This window comes from Pelobates fuscus, chromosome 9 (genome assembly GCF_036172605.1).
Source record: "Pelobates fuscus isolate aPelFus1 chromosome 9, aPelFus1.pri, whole genome shotgun sequence".
NCBI classification, from domain to species: Eukaryota; Metazoa; Chordata; class Amphibia; order Anura; family Pelobatidae; genus Pelobates; species Pelobates fuscus.
The window spans coordinates 98,552,798-98,571,744 of record NC_086325.1 but is presented as its reverse complement, the minus strand read 5'-3'; the positions used below and the strand labels follow the sequence as shown (position 1 = coordinate 98,571,744).

Genomic DNA, 18,947 nt, shown 5'->3' with positions numbered 1-18,947 from the left:
GCTAAGAAGGGGACAAAATTTACTAATACTAACTAATTTTTACTTAGTATTAATAAATTTGGCTGAAAGACCAATTTAGGTCTTTCAGCCTTTTGGTAGCTAACTCCCGAATATCGTAGGAAGTAGGGAGTTATCTACTAAGCGGCTGCAAGAGAAGTTCCGAAATGCCGAAGTCCCGAATTTTCGAAGTGCCGAACCGAAAATTTTCCCCATGCACATGCCTAATGATCAACAGTGTCAAAATCCGCAGAAAGGTCAAGGAGAATTAGGATAGAGTAGTGACCACGAGATTTTGCAGCGAGTAGATCATTGAATACTTTGGTCAATGCCTTTTCCACAGAGTGCTCAGTGCAGAAACCAGACTGAAGCGGGTCTAGCAGAGAGTTGGACTCGAACAAGTCTGTCAATCTCGCATACACAACACTTTTGAGGATCTTGGACGCAAAAGTCTGTAGCGATATAGGACGGTAGTTGGACGAGGAGTTAGGGTCAAGGTTGGGCTTCTTTAGAATTGGGATTTCAGTTGCATGTTTGAAGGGCGATGGAGATATGCCAGAGTAGAGAGAGAGAGAGATTGAGAATTTTAGTGAGAGGTAGAGAAAGAAAAGAAGACAGAGTACGGATGAGATGGAGGGAAGATTATATGATAAAGATTATAGTCAAGATTATATGATAAAAGAGATTCAGATGTTTAAAAAACAATCAGTTTTATTGTGAAATAATACAGGCATAATAACAATACAGAATTGTGTGCATCAAAAATTGTACAGAAATCAGAGAACTTCTGCATAGTGCTGCCATCCAGTGGTCGTGATGAATTGGTGCAGTAACCCATAATTCTTCTAGGACCATATTGCTCCATCGCTCAGCGTCAGAATAACTAGTGATCAGGGAAGTAAAAGGAACATCAAAGACAATATCTTAAAACTACCATGCATACCACAGTATAATTTATGGCTAGCTTCACCAATCTAAAATTTAACCAAATTGAAGCAAAGAAAAAAAACGCCACAACTCATCATGTTAAATAAATCGAGTACCTTTTGGGGGGTTTGGTTTAGTCGTATTTTTGTTTTCTACTAAGTCTAGTATATGGCTGAACCTTTTATAACGTGAATAAACAAGCCGATGTGCTGTTATATAATGACCATTCCTTGCTACTTGCACAGATCATGCCTAGTGTTGTGGCAACTATAATCGGAAATAATAAAAATTTAAATAATAAAGATGTTTCCCCTTCTTTCTTTTTCTACCTGGGGTAGAACTTAATATCTCTCTTTCTCATACACACTAACTCTCTCTTGCAATGGCCACAGTGGTGAGTAAGTGGTCTAATATGGAGTACTTTACTATACTGGTGTACCAATTAGGCCCTGGGACCTGGCTACATAGCTAATACAGGTGTGGTCCTAATTGTTGCAGGCAGTGTTTAGAAATGTGCCCTTCCACCTGAAGTCAGTGGATAGTAAATACATTGTTAAACACAGATCTGCACCCACCAGTCAAGACATAAGACTTGCTTTTCCTACAGAAATCTCAAATTTGCAGTGCCTCATGCTGATGAGTTACATTAACAACGAAACGGCCGTCAATGAATGGTTATCTGTTTACACCTCTTCCTGAGTTGTCATTAAAAGCTGTTGTATACAGCAAACATATACTCCAAGGAATCCAAGTATAAAGTGGAATACATGAGAATAAAGGTAGTACTTTGCTGAATATATAAAAAAAAAAGTCTCAACTGCCACTCACCCACGACCTGTTAGTTTTTCCTAGATAGGCATCTCACCAGCACAGAGCTCTATAATTGGCCTCTCTCTACTGTAGTCTAGTCTACTGTAGTCTAGTTTTTTGCAATTCATAGTAATACATTGTCAGGATTATTTACTAAAGTGTGCATTGATGGTAATCAAAGAAAAACTTGAATTTCAAGTTTTAGGCCACGATAGCTCAATTGAAAAACTTCTTTAAGTCAACTTTGTTTTCAATAGGTCTATTTTGTCGTAAAATGTCCGTTTTAAATTTAGTTTGAATTCCGAACATTTGACAATTTAGTGAATTTGATGCATTACATTTATAAAATAATATTGTGGTCCACATCTTTGTAATAGACGTTGCAGGAGTTTCAGCTGTCACTGACTTTTGAGTCCCAGTTAACCAGTCATTCTGCATACCACTTAAAGGTTTTATGTACAAATCTAGTAAGAAGAAACAAAGATATATCTGTCTCTATGTTAGCTGCCTCCATTGACAACGTGAATACAACTGCTGGATATGACATTGTAGATCCACAGAGCAATGCTAAGGAGAATGAATAGAGATTTCTAAGGCTGTACCATGAACTGGACAAATAAAAATACTCCAGATCAGGGTCCTCAATTGCTTACATACACTGCTGCTTCGGTCCCACCTGATGTTCTCAATATTTGCTGCTTGGTCTTTTGCTTCTAGGTGCACCGTGACTCTGTATGAATTCTCTTCTGGCATTGTGTTCAGTGCTCACTTCATGTTCTCCGCTCACATGTGCTGAGCGAGGCCGGGGGGAGGTTGGGGTGTGTGGGGACTGGATAGATTCAAAAAGAAAATACTCAGCATTGCTGTAGCTGCCAGCGACACATATGCTAGCAGGTCGTCGTCTGAAAAGATAAAGACAAGGTTTTTTCTTTTCAGGTTTGTTGAAGGAACTTGGAATTGTGAAGAATAGACAAAGTAATTGCATATTATAATACAAAATGAGGTAAAGGTAAAAGCAACATAAATAAGTTGTACTGAGATTAATGGAGTTCAAGCTTCAAGAGTACTCACTCATCACTCACTATGCAACTCACTTGCTTTTATATGTACATTAATCTAATGAGAAAACAAAAATACAAAATGGACTGAATTTTTTTGTCTAAATGGTTTGGAGTCGAAGAATGCCAGTCAAGGTTGTCTGCTGGCTCCCTTACCATACATTTTAACAGTGCAGATTTTGGCAAATAACAAATGATGTTAATAGGATTGCCTTAAGATGATGACATATTTAAACTTGCTTTTTATAATGATAAAGTTGGTTAAATGAGAATGTTATATTTTCTTACATGAAGCTAGACATGAAAGGGATATTTTACTTACCTGGAGTTTACATAATTGAATAAAACATGAAATCATCTATAACTTGTTTTAAAGTCTGTTTTCTTTTTGATTTATATTACACATTTAGCAAATCGCATCATAACCCAGTTCAGAAAAGAGACAGCCAGGGCAAACTGCAAATGAGAAGGAGAACTCAAAACACTAGGGTTTTGTATAAAAGTGATCTAAAGTACTAAGTGCGAGGCTATCACCTTGAAAACAAATGGAACATCAGGCATATTGTATTAGTGACCCTGCCCCTTTTCCATTTTTGCAAAACAGACACACTTTTGAGAACAGAAACATTTTTGTACATAACCCCAATCTCCTCTTATCTGTATGTTTTCTCTGTGCTGACTGCCTGGTACAAAGGACAGAGCTTATAACAAGGCTCTAAGATGGAGGTTGCAGGATAAAGATGTGTGGATTTGTACATTTATGTTTAAATTTGACAACTCACAAATGCGTACTTGTTAAATTTAGGGATAAGTAAACATGCTATTGTAAATCCTGGAAAATCCCAGTTCCCCATATAATCTTTACAATGAAGGTATCTCGTGAGAATATGTGCAAGCACTAATGAACCAATGGTTTAAAAATTAGGAGGGGGGTTGCTCTTAGATATCAGTTTATTACCTTTACCATGGTTTAAAAAGACCAACAAGGTTTAGAAATTTTTAGCATTATTATAATGGATGCTACTAAGTCTTGTTGCTGTGAACAGGGATTATATAACAATTAACCAATTAAGACCACTCTTAGCATCAACTAAAGCAGTATCCTGACTAATCTTATAGCTGACTAAATACATGGGTAAAAATGAAATTATTAGGATAGGGGATTTGATCAGAAACAGACATTAAAATCTATTCATGCATTTCTTAAGCTGTGTAATGTAATATACCCATCTATATGAGAATGAATGACCTATTTTCATTTTTGGCTGAGGACTGTTTCAGAACTAAAATTATTTTTTATAGGCAATCTTATATATAAAATTATTTCTATTCTTTTTTTTCTAACTTACAAGGAGAAGTAAACTTCCTCTGTGAGTAATATTTAATCACCATTTTAATATTATGGAATTGATCCAATATATTATGAATATCAAAATAATAATTAAACCTTGTAGAGTTACACAACAATTCCTAAACATTTAAAGGTATGTAATATCTATTTAAGGACTATTCAACATGTCTAGTTGGAATATCCAATATTCAAAAGAAACCTGGTAGGCAGTTACATTTTACATACTCTTATGGGTATAAGGGATCATTTTACTGCATATCAGATGCTACGTTTAAGTATTAGAAATGATTGTCTTGAACTTATAAAGCTGAATAATCTTCTTGCTGCAAAACTTACTATTGCTAGATGTTCAAAAAAATCAAAGACCCATTTTGTTAAACTCTGTGTTTGCTAAAAAAACATATCAATCCGATAAAAAAAAAAAAAAACAGAGAAAGGCTATTGTGCCGCAATTAATAATACACTTAAGTTATTTGATATAATATTGGCTTCCTGGATAAAAAGATATGTCATGCTTTTGAAAATCCTCATATATTTGTCTGCCCATCACATTGTAGTACTCTCACAGCTGAGATCTTGTGTATTACATTCTACTTTGTCTTACTTTAATTCTCTTTCTGCTTATTATTTTTATTATTATTATTTTTAGGTTGTGCTGTTTGGACTATATTGTTTATCTTTGTTGCATCATATCAGGGAAATCACTTTGTCAGATGTTTCATATTTATTTATAAGTTGTGACGAGAGCAATCTCGCCACATTGCTAGGAGAAGCCTGGTTGCCCGCCTGCTGCCTTTGGACTATGGACCGGCAGTTAAAGGGTTAATTTTACTGTGCAGAAAGGTTTATTCATGCCTTTCTGCACAGCCGTTCGGTAGATTCTGTCTACCGCACGAACCGCCTTCTGTTAGCCTCCCCAGAGCCGTGGGGAGCCGGCAGGCGCTGTTAATTGGCCACCCAGAAGCTAGCGTGTGCCTTCAATCTACCTCCCTGAAGCAGCGGTTAACGAGCGTGTGCAGTCAATTGACCACCCAGTGACTGTTACTGGGTGGCCGCGATTATACTTAGCGGCCGCTAGGTGGTGGTGTTATGGAGCTCCCCGGACGGCCAGCGGTGCTCAGCCCGGAATCAGTGCACTAAAAGCGGACACTTTTATGTGCAGGCACCGCTGAGCCTCCAGCCCCCTGGTTCCTATTTGTGCGATTTAGCCAAACACCGGTTAATTCGGTAGTTTGTATATGTGAATGTGTTAACCCAGATAGCTATGCCATGGAGCCAATTCGTGTAATTAAAGGACCACTCTAGTGCCAGAAAAACATACTCGTTTTCCTGGCACTAGAGTACCCTGAGGGTGCCCCCACCCTCAGGGACCCCCTCCCGCCGGGCTCTGGAGAGAGGAAGGGGTTAAACTTACCTCTTTTTCCAGCGCCGGGCGGGGAGCTTTCCTCCTCCTCTCCATCTTGATCGCGACGTCATCGGCTGAATGCGCATGCGCGGCAGGAGCCGCGCTCGCATTCAGCCGGTCGCATAGGAAAGCATTTACAATGCTTTCCTATGGACGCTTGCGTGCTCTCACTGTGATTTTCACAGTGAGAAGCACGCAAGCGCCTCTAGCGGCTGTCAATGAGACAGCCACTAGAGGATTTGGAGGCTGGATTAACCCTCATTATAAACATAGCAGTTTCTCTGAAACTGCTATGTTTATAAAAAAAAGGGTTAATCCTAGAGGTACCTGGCACCCAGACCACTTCATTAAGCTGAAGTCGTCTGGGTGCCTAGAGTGGTCCTTTAAAGACTCTGGCTCCATGGCAATTGAACTGTGTGAATAGGATCTGAGCGCTATTCGGTAGTTTTGTGCGCTCAGATCCCAGCTATCTGGGGATATGTGATATGTTTGTGTTTTATGTATAAAATGTAATATTGTATATTTTAATGTATTTTACTGTATTTGGGTCCCCACGTGTATAATGGAGTTTTGCCTCTGTCCTGGGAGATAATTGGATTACTTCTCAATTATCTCCCGGATAGAGGGTGGGAAATTAGGATGCATTGTGGGGATGTTGTACTTCTGTATGTCTGAAATGTGATACATGTCTGTCTGTGTTACAGTCTTCCATCTGGTCCCCTAGGGGAGTGTCCACCAGGTGGGAGACCTGCATAAATACTGGGCAGGTAGCCCTCAATAAACCTGACCACTGCTTGACCCTCAACACGGAGTCTTGTCTCGTTCTTGGGGGGGATTCACTGTATGCTGATAGAGACTGATTGCTAGGAGTGTAAGCCGCCTGGAAGCTTTTCCTATTCGTCTGCTAGCAGCTATTCGTGAGGTTCCGGTTCGGGAGTTTGGAGTGCTACTTGGTATCCTGTTCGGGAGTTTGGGGTTCTGCAGTAGATGTGCCTGTGTCTCTGGAAGGGGAAGATCTAATAAACGGCTGTTAACCCCTTTTTTGCCTGGGGGTGCCGTTACATAAGGTAATATGTAAATACATATATAAAACAACATAAGTAATTAAATACCTTCTTAAATGTTTGAGAGGTTGCACGGTAGGAGTTTCAAAAGAGAAATCAGTTGTATGTGTGTTATTTGATGAATTATCATTTACTAGAGAGAAAAAAAAACCCACAGATTAGAAAGAGAATGGAGACCCTGAATGGCGTAGTGTGTATTATCGTAAAATAATGCCATTAAAGGCATCTGGAGACAAACATTAAAACAAAAGACCTGCATAATCCACAATATGGCATTATTTCCCCTACAGATCTTGTCACAATTACAAAGCCTTTATAGTATATATTTTTACAAAATATATATGTTTTTTGATCCTTTGTACCACAGCAGCTGGGGAGTCAGAGATTGTCTATTTCTCTATTCCAGTTGATGTTAGATGTGTTATTTATATATACACTTTAAGAAACATGGCAACTGTAACTCTGTGTACTAGTTATGTCACAAACAGGGCCGGCGCTACCTTTAAGGCGACCTAGGCAGCCGCCTAGGGCACACCTTAGCAGGGGGCGCCGGATCCCTGTTCCCGGAGTCCCTGCTGCGACTCCTCATGCTGCTCCGCCTGAGCGCTTTAGCAAGCCCCAGGCGGCACAGCACTGCTGTATGGAGGGCGGCCGGGTTTGAGTGACCGGTAGAAGGGAGGCGCAGAGCGCTCCCTCCTGCCGGTCTCTCAATGTAGCGTGGCCTCTGTTTCCTGTACCCGGCCGCCCGCGGACTGACAGGAAGTCCGGCCACCCGGCCACGTTACATAGGCAGGAAGGAGGGTAAGGACCATTAGGGGAGAGGGGAGGGGGGGGGGTAAGAACCATTAGGGGAGGGGGAGAGGTAAGAACCATTAGGGGAGGGGGGAGGAGTAAGGACCATTAGGGGAGGGGAGGGGGGAGTAAGGACCACTAGGGGAGAGGGGGGATTAAGGACCACTAGGGGAGGGGGGGGGTAAGGACCACTAGTGGAGGGGGGGAGTAAGGACCACTAAGGGGTTTGGGAGAGGGAGGACCACTAAGGGGGGGGAAGGACCACCAAAGGGGGGTAAGGACGGAGGACCACTAAGGAGAGGGGAGGAGAGTAAGGACCACTAAGGGGGGGGGGGAAGAGGGTAATGACCACTGGGGGGGAGATTACCACTAAGGGGGTGGGGGGAGGAGGGGAAGGTCTACTAAGGGGTTTGGGAGAGGGAGGACCACTAACGGGTTTGGGAGGGGGAGGACCACTAAGGGGGAGAGGGGGGAGTGAGAAGACCACCAAGGGGGGACTGCAGAGGGACAGGGGGCCAAGGGAGAACACTAAGGGACAGAAGGGGAGAACACGGAGGGACAGGAGGGAAGGGGAAATCAATAATTGACAAGAGGGGAGAGCACTATGAAATTGTTTTAAAAAAAATAAAGAGCTGCTCCCCTCTCAGTCCCTATCCTACCCTACAAACCCTCTCTTTTACATTACACACATACATAATGCATCCACACACACACACACACACAGAAACATACAATGCATTCCAACTCACACACAGACACACCCGAAACACACAATGCATCCCTTACATTCACACAAACACTCATTCTCTTACACACAGAAACAAATTGCTTCTCTTACACAATCAATGCACCCCTTACAGACACACACTGCATTCAATTACATACACAGAAACACACCTTGCACCCCTTACACACACACTCACACACAGAAACATACAATGCATTCCTTACACGCAAACACACACTGCATCCCCTATAACAGGGATAGGCAACCTTCGGCACTCCAGATGTTATGGACTACATTACCCATAATGCTCTTACACCCATAATGCTGGAAAAGCATCATGGGAGGTGTAGTCCAAAACATCCGGAGTGCCGAAGGTTGCCTATGCCTGCACTAGAGCACACTAAATATTTTGTATTTGATGGGGAAATATGAAATGACTTACTGAGATGAAAGGAACAATGAAATGGAATGAACAATTAATGTATTCAGTGGAACGGGAATTGGTTTACAAACTTTAGAACAAGTAATGTATAGATAACATTTGGAAATATTAGTGAGCACAAATCTTACTCTTCTCAGCTTCTCCATGCATTGACTTAAGATTCTTCTCCAGGTTGACTTCAGAGATGTTTATTTCACTTAACCGGCCACGAAGAGATCCAGTCTCCTCTCCCCTTTGTGACAAAAATGCTTCGAAGTGGTTTTCCCAACTGTTACAAAGGGCACGCACAGACAAAGAGCACTCTCCTAAAGAAGAGATTGGAGTTATCTTCACATTCTCAATGACAAGTGGACAAATTAAAAAAAAAAGAATGATCTCCAACCATAAATAATTACAGGTAACCCATAAATAATTACAGGCAAAACCCTATTTAATTTAATGAACAGTACAGTTTTCAGTTTAAGCCACCGCTGATGTTGATTTGGCTCAGATATTATTTATCAGAAAATCAGTTTTGGTTGAGCTAAATAAATGCATTGTGACCCAGAGTTGTAAATGGCAGAAAAACTAATTTTGTTGAAAATTATTTTTTTGGTGTCCTTATGGCGGTTTAGCAAAAACTTTTTGGAAATCTAATCAGACAAACCAAAAGGGTGTATAAGTGGGCCTATATATAAATAGATCTTTTACATTTATTTTTTTACTGCGTCATTTTTTTTTAACCTCTTTCAGTCACTTCTCACATGATCTAGGACTAAAATGCACATTTATGCCCTAGCCATCAATCTTTTTTTTTTCCCCCAACATTCATCTTTTTTTGGCACCATGGGCGTCAGAATTACGAATCAGAATTACCATACTGCATTGTGTGTTTGCTTAGGTTTGTGATACAGATACATTTCACCTCGGAGTTCAGCAATTTGAACAGATTGCAGTTAGTCACTAAACTCCAACTTTTCTAGCATACCGCAATACAAAAATAAAGTGGCTCGAGACCCATTTTCCTACAGAGCACTTGTGGAATAACCTCAGGGACAGAGTCAAATCTTCATTCAATATAAAATCTTTTAAGAGATCTATGGCAGTATACCTAAATACAGAATACACCTGTCATGGTTGACTATATTTATTACCTATTATGTGTTAAATGTATGTGTGTGTATGTATATACACTGAACAAAATTATAAACGCAACACTTTGGTTTTTGCCCTCATTTTTCATGAGGTGAACTCAAAGATCTAAGACTTTTTCTATGTTCACAAAAGGCCTATTTCTCTCAAATACTCAAATATTGTTCACAAATCTGTCTAAATCTGTGTTAGTGAGCACTTCTCCTTTGCCAAGATAATCCATCCACCTCACAGGTCTGGCATGTCAAGATTCTGATTAGACAGCATGATTATTACACAAGTGTGCCTTAGGCTGGCCAAAATAAAAGAGCACTCTAAAATGTGCAATTTTACTGTATTGGGGGGATCCAAGGGAGTCCGGGGACATCCAAAAACCATACAGTATCTGGTGTGACCACCATTTGCCTCATGCAGTGCAACACATCTACTTTGCATAGAGTTGATCAGGTTGTTGATTGTGGCCTGTGGAATGTTGGTCCACTCCTCTTCAATAGCTATGCAAAGCTGCTGGATATTGGCAAAACCTGGAACACGCTGTCGTATACACCGATCCAGGGCATCCCAAACATGCTCAATGGGTGACATGTCCGGTCAGTATGCTGGCCATGCAAGAACTGGGATGTTTTCAGCTTCCAGGAATTGTGTACAGATCCTTGCAACATGGGGCCGTGCATTATGAGGTGATGGTCGTGGATGAATGGCACAACAATGGGCCTCAAGATCTCAACATTGTATCACTGTGCATTCAAAATGCCATCAATAAAATGCACCTGTGTTTGTTGTCCATAATATACGCCTGCCCATACCATAACCCCACCGCCACCTTGGGCCACTCGATCCACAACGTTGACATCAGCAAACCGCTCACCCACATGACACCATACAGGCTATATGCCATCTGCCCTGTACAGTGAAAACCAGTATTCAGCCATGAAGAGAACACCTCTCCAAAGTGCCAGACTCCATCAAATATAAACATTTGCCCACTCAAGTTGGTTACGATGATGAACTGCAGTCAGGTCAAGACCCCGATGAGGACGATAAGCATGCAGTTTAGCTTCCCTGAGATGGTTTCTGACAGTTTGTGCAGAAATTCTTTGGTTATGCAAACCGATTGTTGCCGCAGCTGTCCGGGTGGCTGGTCTCAGACGATCTTGGAGGTGAATATGCTGGATGTGGAGGTCCTGGGCTGGTGTGGTTACACGTGCTCTGCGGTTGTGAGGCCAGTTGGATATACTGCCAAATTCTCTGAAACGCCTTTGGAGAAGGCTTATGGTAGAGAAGTGAACATTCAATTCATGGGCAACAGCTCTGGTGGACAATCCTGCAGTCAGCATGCCAATTGCATGCTCCCTCAAAACTTGCGACATCTGTGGCATTGTGCTGTATGATAAAACTGCACATTTTAGAGTGGCCTTTTATAGTGGCACACCTGTGCAATAATCATGCTGTCTAACCAGCATCTTGATATGCCACACCTGTGAGGTGGATGGATTATCTCGGCAAAGGAGAAGTACTCACTAACACAGATCTAGACAGATTTGTGAACAACATTTGAGAGAAATAGGCCTTTTGTGTACAAAGAAAAAGTCTTAGATCTTTGAGTTCAGCTCATGAAAAATGGGGGCAAAAACAAAAGTTTTGCATTTATAATTTTGTTCAGTGTATATATTGCTTGTATATTGTATTTTGTTATAATATTGTATCCTATTGTAACAATGCAATGTTTTCTGGACCCAGGACCCAATGTATCCTTCCTCTCTAACATTAATTAAAATGGATCTCCAAGTTTACTGGGCATGTTTCACTCTCCAACATTTAATACAATTATAAACCCATGGATTTGTATTCCCCAACAATCTCGGTACCATAGGACTCTCCACCATCTGCTGGTTTGATGCTGAGCAGTAGATGTCCTGTAGGGTCAGCATTTGGATCCTGGCCAATCAGTGTGAGCTGTGGTGTTTAAAAACACAATGTATTAATACAGAAATGTACTTGATAAATACAATTCCTTTTGCAATTTGACTACACAGTTAAATTTTTTACCTCTGGCAAATCTACAATTGTCCATCCAAGTTTCAGAAATGCAGAGCCTTCGGTGCAAAGTACACTGTTCGGGGTACTTTGTGGTGACCCTGGATGGACACAGTAAACCAAAAACTCAGGGGTTAATGGATTGTCATTATTGCTAATAATGGGCTTTAATCGTAAATGGTTAGACAACTCATGGCCAAATGTTTCAGCTGAAAATCATTTTGATGAACTTTAATAATCATTTACATGGCAATTGGCATGCACCTGACCGTGGGTTGCATCTTCTCCTTTCTTATACTCTTACTTCTGCTTTTCAGAGGTGCAGGGAACGCATTGAGTCTCCAATTAAAGCAAGTCCTCATCACTTTAACCAGGGCCAGAGGGAGACAGGATTTGACAATGGACCTGATGATAGGGCCAGATAAGCTCAAACTTGCTACCTGACTTTTGACCTGTTGTGGTTTACCTTGTGGTGAGCTTAGAGCACATTCATTTGCATATCTAATTTCTGGTTTACCAATGTTTCACTTGTCTTGACTACTCAGCTTTCTGTATCCCTGGCCTAGGCAAGTTTCTCCTTAATATGTACCTCTGTATCCTTGACTTTGTGATTTCTCACTCATATTCAATGTTAAGCATGGCAAACCTTTAAGGACCAGTAATATGTATCTATTGTCTTTTCTGCCTGGTCAGGTGACTTAATTCTGTATGTTGGGGTACATCCTACCCTGACACTCTACCAAGGAGATTTCAGATACAAACAGACACACGTATAAATGTATGTGTATGTATGCCCTCTTTACAAAAAATCTATCCAAGGTGTGTCCAGCTGCAGTGTAACAACATATCCACCCAAGGCCCACCAACAGCTGAGACATAACTGTATTGGAAGAACATCTGGGAGAAATAAGCATAACAAAACACCACGGTCCAGTGGTACTAGACCTTAAAGCAGATCACTGCATGCTCACAGAATAGGAATCTGTCGGGGCAGATCTTACCGAGACTCCTTACTGTCGGTCGGTGAGAAGCCAGGGCTTGCCTGTTTCACGAAACTCCGGTCACTCTTCATTTTTTTTTCCTCTCCCTCCTGTTTCTGCTGTGTGAAGTCGTACGATCAGACAATAATGCGTGAGTGCATCTCTATCCACGTTGGTCAGGCTGGTGTTCAGATTGGTAATGCCTGCTGGGAGCTGTACTGCCTGGAACATGGCATTCAGCCTGATGGACAGATGCCCAGTGACAAGACCATTGGAGGAGGGGACAATTCCTTCAACACCTTCTTCAGTTAGACTGGAGCTGGAAAACATGTCCCCAGGGCTGTGTTTGTAGATCTGGAACCAACAGTAATTGATACTGGCACATACCGTCAGCTTTTCCACCCAGAACAATTAATCACAGGCAAAGAAGATGCAGCGAACAACTATGCTCGTGGGCACTACACAATCGGCAAAGAGATCATCGACTTGGTATTGGATAGGATCCGTAAATTGGCTGACCAGTGCACAGGTCTTCAGGGTTTTCTGGTGTTTCACAGTTTTGGTGGCGGTACAGGTTCTGGTTTCACATCTCTGTTGATGGAACGTCTCTCTGTTGATTATGGGAAGAAGTCCAAACTTGAATTTGCCATTTATCCAGCACCTCAAGTCTCTACAGCTGTGGTTGAACCCTACAATTCCATCCTGACCACTCACACCACTTTGGAGCATTCAGATTGCGCCTTCATGGTGGACAATGAGGCTATATATGACATTTGCCGCAGAAACCTAGATATTGAGCGTCCCACATATACCAATCTCAATCGCCTTATCAGTCAGATAGTGTCCTCTATTACAGCCTCTCTCAGATTTGATGGTGCCCTGAATGTTGATCTTACTGAATTCCAGACCAACTTGGTGCCCTATCCTCGTATTCATTTCCCTCTGGCCACTTATGCCCCTGTTATTTCTGCAGAGAAAGCTTACCATGAGCAGCTGACTGTGGCTGATATTACAAATGCATGCTTTGAGCCAGCTAATCAGATGGTAAAATGTGACCCACGTCACGGTAAATACATGGCTTGCTGCCTGTTGTATCGTGGTGATGTTGTGCCCAAAGATGTTAATGCAGCTATTGCCACCATCAAGACAAAGCGTAGCATCCAGTTTGTAGACTGGTGTCCCACTGGTTTCAAGGTTGGCATTAACTACCAACCACCAACTGTGGTTCCAGGTGGTGACCTGGTCAAGGTTCAGCGTGCTGTGTGCATGTTGAGCAACACCACTGCAATTGCTGAGGCCTGGGCCCGCCTGGACCACAAATTCGATCTTATGTATGCTAAACGTGCCTTTGTGCACTGGTATGTTGGTGAGGGTATGTAGGAGGGAGAGTTCTCTGAGGCCCGTGAAGACATGGCTGCCCTGGAGAAGGATTATGAGGAAGTTGGTGCAGATAGTGCTGATGCAGAGGATGAAGGTGAAGAGTATTAGACCTGATGTTCACTTGAAATGGGCCTTTTCTATTGCTGAACCTTCTGATCTGGAGTCTAATTTTTTTTAAATAAAGTGCCATTTTAAATGTGGCTGTTCAGTGTTAATGCTTCTGGAATTTTGTAGTTTGCGACATTGACATGTCAAACTTAAAACTAAAGACAATGTAATGTTTCAAGTTTGTGATGTAATGACTAGTACCATGGGTAGAACATTGATATTTAGTAGCTCTTAAATCTCCAAAGACAACAGGTTAGTGGTTAGCCTCTCAAAGGGGGAGCATTTTGGGTGACTGCATTATTTTCGTTGTTGGGTCCACTATACTCCCTGTAAATTCAGTAGCTCCGCGTTGCCCCTTCTGGCAAGTCTGGCTGTTGTTTCTAACATTTTGTGACGACGCTGGGCAAAATTGATCCTGTTACAAAAAACAAGCTGACATATACAAGATTTTTAGCTTTGTGATGCAGTGATCACTACATATGACTGTTTGGGTAGATAATGGCCCACTTCAACAGTCATTGAGATGCAGCTAAGCTATAGATCAGGGGGAGGCAAAATATTAATTCCAAATTTACTCTGCGATTACAAAAAAGAAAAAAGCTAGGGGGTAAACTGAGGTAAGGTCAGTTAATGTTACATTTCCCTAGCTTTACTTCTGTTGCTACACAATACACATGCATTGACTGTCCTTACATCTTGAAAAATTAACTGAATTCCTTCCTTTGTTTAAAACTGAGCAGATAACCAGACACTAGGACAGTGTTGCAAGAACTTGGAATTCAGGTGTTTGACCAATAAAGCTTGTACAATGCAAAAAAAAAAAAAAGAGAATAGGAATCTGTCACAATCACAGTAGAAGATATCCAACAACAGGTAGCCCACATGAGGAGTTGGTCAGCAACAGGTCCTGACATGATCTACACCTACTAAATAAAGAAATTAACAGCGCTGCATGAACGCCTAGCACCACAAAGCAACTAGCTACTAGCAGCAGGCTGGCTAACACAATAGAACAATACTGATTATAAAAAATCTTCACAAGGAAACAACACCATCTAACTACCGACCAATCACCTGCCTCCAGCCAGCAAGGTCCTGCCAGGCATCATATCCTCCAAGATCCATGTGCATATGAGGTTCAAAACACCAGATGCTGGCAGACCAAGCAATCACACAGGAATCTAAGATCAGACAGACTTATATGTGCACAGCTTGGATTAACTACAAGAAAGGCTACGACACAATGACATTCAGATACTGGAATGCTTGACTCTATACAAGGTCAACAAGACATAGGAAAGCATTGGGAGGCTATTGCACATGTGCAGCAAAACGCCATACTGCGACAATCAGCATCTCCTCATATGGATACATTGAAACACTGCATGTGCAGCACTGGAATAGGAAGTACCTCTAGTCGCTGTCTGAGTGACTTCCACTAGAGGTGTTGCTAGGTAGCAATGTAAATTTTCATATAGACATTAGAACCAGTAAATTAAGCTGTAGTGGTTCTGGTGACCATAGTGTCCCTTTAAGAATTGTATTTTTATTGCTGAAAATAAAATTGAGTTTGTTCGAAAAAAATCCTGGCTCCTAATTTTTTTTAGCTGGCTCCTAGATTCAAAGCAAATTTGTTAAGCCCTGGAATAAACCGCTATGAGCTTTACAGTGAATGGGTGGTAGTTATAGTATCAATTAACATGTTAGATGTAGCCCTCATGGAATGAAGAAGATGTCTTACCTCGTAGACACAAAGATCTAAACTCGATACATGCTCTGGAACGGTGATGAGTTTTTATGATAACCTCAATGCTCTGGAAACGGAGTGTACAGCTTAAACCTGGATAAAACAAAGCATATAAAATCCCAGGACCATTGTCCCATTGCCTAGCACTACAACCTCTTGATCCCTTCAACTACACAGCAGGTTTTGTGTAAAAAAAAAAATAGAATAACATTTATTTGAAACAGGGTATGCATAGCTACCATGTAAACATATAATAAAACAGCAACTTTGGGTACAGATTGCATCTCAGACAAACCTAAAAATGACAATGTTTCTAATTTATTTGTTAATTCTTTATAGAAAGTTTGTAGAATGAGGCTTTGCAATATTTCAGCCAGAGTCTAACATATTAGTATAAAAGCAAAGATATTTTTTCCTCAAACACCGTAAGTGTGAGGAAAATAGAAAAATAAAATGGTAAAATGCCTTGCTTATAGTTATTTATAAGGATACTGATGGTATTATTGTCAGTACAGCTTACTAATAAATAGCAGCAGAATGTACAAATAATGCTTGCATTTGAGCATAATGCTCCTAGGAAATACAGGTAAAACACATTTCTAAATAAAAGTATCTTTAAAAAAGCTAAAGCAATCTTTGTCATTCTCTGGAATGCTAATGTAGATGTAAGACTAACAGGAAATATGGTTGAACACATTCATTCCTCCCCTCTTCCTGGCTATAAGAATGGTAAGATCCTTAAAATCTTGCTTTACTGTATGCATGAAGAAGGTGAGATGACATTTTCAGCACTCTTTCAGGAATTAAAGGAGTGTCCAGAGGCTGGTAATCGGTCCGATATTGTAAATGAGGATGACTGAGGCTTTACGGACTAAATTGTGCTAAAAAAAATACACAAAAGTAAAAATTTCTGTACTCGATACTGGGAGTGAAGGGGTTATAGAACTTTTAGTGATGTAAGGGCCACAACTGCAGGATTTTAAAAGGGTGCAATAGTGTCAGGAACACAAACATGTATTCCTCCTGACACTATAGTTCTAAAACCACAGTTTAGGTGGCCGGCCTCTCGTACCACCTTTTTCTAGCACTGTACAGACCACCTTACGTCTGGGTCTACCCCTGATCCACCTCCTTGGCTGACGTCATCAGAATTGAAGATCTTAGCCAATCACAATGCTTTCCCATAACGCTACCCTGGCCAACCAGGATCTCTATAGGTAAAGCTCAGTGTCCCCATGAAGAGCATGGAGACGCTGAACTTCAGTGTTGCACACTATGCAGCACTGACATAGGAAGCACCTCTAGTGGTCATCTGAGAAGTGTCCACTAGAGGTGTTCCTAGGCTGTAATTAAAACACTACCTTTTTTCTGAAAAGTCTGTGTTTACATTAAAAAGCCTGCAGGGGCTGACTATACTTACCAGAATAACTACATGAAACTGTAGTTGTTCTGGTGACTACAGTGTCCCTTTAATGAAAAGCTGCAGACAAAATGCTAAATTTCTGTGAAGGTAATAATGTGTGCAGAATTCTGTTTATCTGTGAGATAAAGTTTATGTGAACATTTTTTACAGATCTTATTTTCCTAGGACAGGTCAATTCATGTCTATCTAAGGTCATTTTACTACTGATAATGTTACTTTAGGGATTAAGAAGGGACAATAAACAGTGTGAGGGATTATCTCACTGTCTGGGACTATAATTTGAGACAATTATAAGGAAGGACAGTAGTAATTATAGACATTCATGGACAAAGCTATTCTTTTATCATACACGTATTGCCTCAGTTTTGTTTCTGGACCGGACAAAAGAAAATCAATTTAGTATTGAGAATATATAGGTACAAAAAAAAGTCACCTTTCTGAACCTGACTATTGAGTCCAATGTCAAATGTGGCGAACACAGGGGAGTGATCACTGGTTACGATGTCATCTGTGCAACCTATAAAATAGTAACAGTGGGAAATTATGAGCACTGCTTTATGTACTTAAAGGGACAGTTTATCCATCAAAACAACTTGATCTTAATAAAGCCAGGCCTGAAGGACCCCGGGCACCCTCTTACCTCAAGGGGTTAAACTGCTCTCAAACTGTTTAACCCAAATGTTGCTTCCAGGCCGATCCTCAGGTCCCCCCTGGCGGCATCTGGCTTCTGAAATTTCTGTTTCAGGAAGTGTGGAGTGCTGCTGGGCAGGGGTGCAGTTGGTTGGCTGAGAGTGTTCAGCTGATGCTCTCAGCCAATCAGTCACTCCCCATTCACAAAAGCTTGAAAAAAATATACTTTTCTTTCCATTCCAGTTTTGTTAAGTGGGAGTCAATGACTGGCTGTGAGAATCAGCTGACCACTCTCACCCAACCAACTGCACCCCTGCCCAGCAGCACTCCACACGTCCTGAAACTGAAATTTCAGAAGCCAGATGCCGCTAGGATGGACCTAAGGATTGGCATTGGAGGTAAAGTTGTGGTTAAACCATTTGAGAATGGTTAACCTCTTGAGGTAAGAGTGCAACTTGGGGCCCATTTCAATCGCAGTTTTCATGTACTTTGGCATTCTCTCCACCAGTCTTTTACATTGCTGTTGGCTTTATGACACACATTTGGCGCACAAATTAAAGAAGCTTGGCTTTGTTTGATGTCTTGTGACCATCCATCTTCTCTTAATCACATTCCAAAGGTTTTCAATTTGGGTTGGGTCTGGAGATTTTGCTGGCCATGACTGGGTTTTAATCTAGTGTTTCTCTATCCACATCTTGATTGACGGGTCTGTGGTCGCATGGAGCATTGTCCTTCTGGAAAAACCAATTGTCAGTGTTGGCAACATTGTCAGAGCAGAAGTAAGCAGATTTGCTTCCAAGATAACCTTGTATGTGGCTCAATTCATGTGTCCTTCACTAAGATGACTCAGCCTTGCTGAAGAACCCCCTGATCATCACTAATCTTTTACCAAATATCACAGTGGGTGCAAGAAACTGTGGCTTATAGGCCTTTCTAGG

General features: G+C 41.3%; 1 protein-coding gene and 1 pseudogene across 1 annotated transcript in view; one reads left to right on the top strand and one right to left on the bottom strand.

Moving 5' to 3' along the window:
- Positions 1–690: 690 nt before the first annotated feature.
- LOC134572899 (phosphatidylinositol 3,4,5-trisphosphate 5-phosphatase 2-like) overlaps positions 691–18,947 on the bottom strand; it is a 91,023-nt gene continuing 72,766 nt past the window's right edge. The window contains exons 16-23 of the mRNA XM_063432195.1: positions 17,813–17,896; positions 15,951–16,049; positions 11,754–11,842; positions 11,573–11,660; positions 8,702–8,878; positions 6,661–6,745; positions 2,411–2,636; positions 691–880 (exon numbers count right to left, since the gene is read on the bottom strand). Coding sequence (XP_063288265.1) covers positions 2,420–2,636; positions 6,661–6,745; positions 8,702–8,878; positions 11,573–11,660; positions 11,754–11,842; positions 15,951–16,049; positions 17,813–17,896 — 839 coding nt within the window. The 3' untranslated portion in view covers positions 691–880; positions 2,411–2,419. The remainder of the gene's footprint in view (positions 881–2,410; positions 2,637–6,660; positions 6,746–8,701; positions 8,879–11,572; positions 11,661–11,753; positions 11,843–15,950; positions 16,050–17,812; positions 17,897–18,947) is intronic.
- Positions 12,744–14,301, top strand: LOC134572898 (tubulin alpha chain-like; annotated as a pseudogene).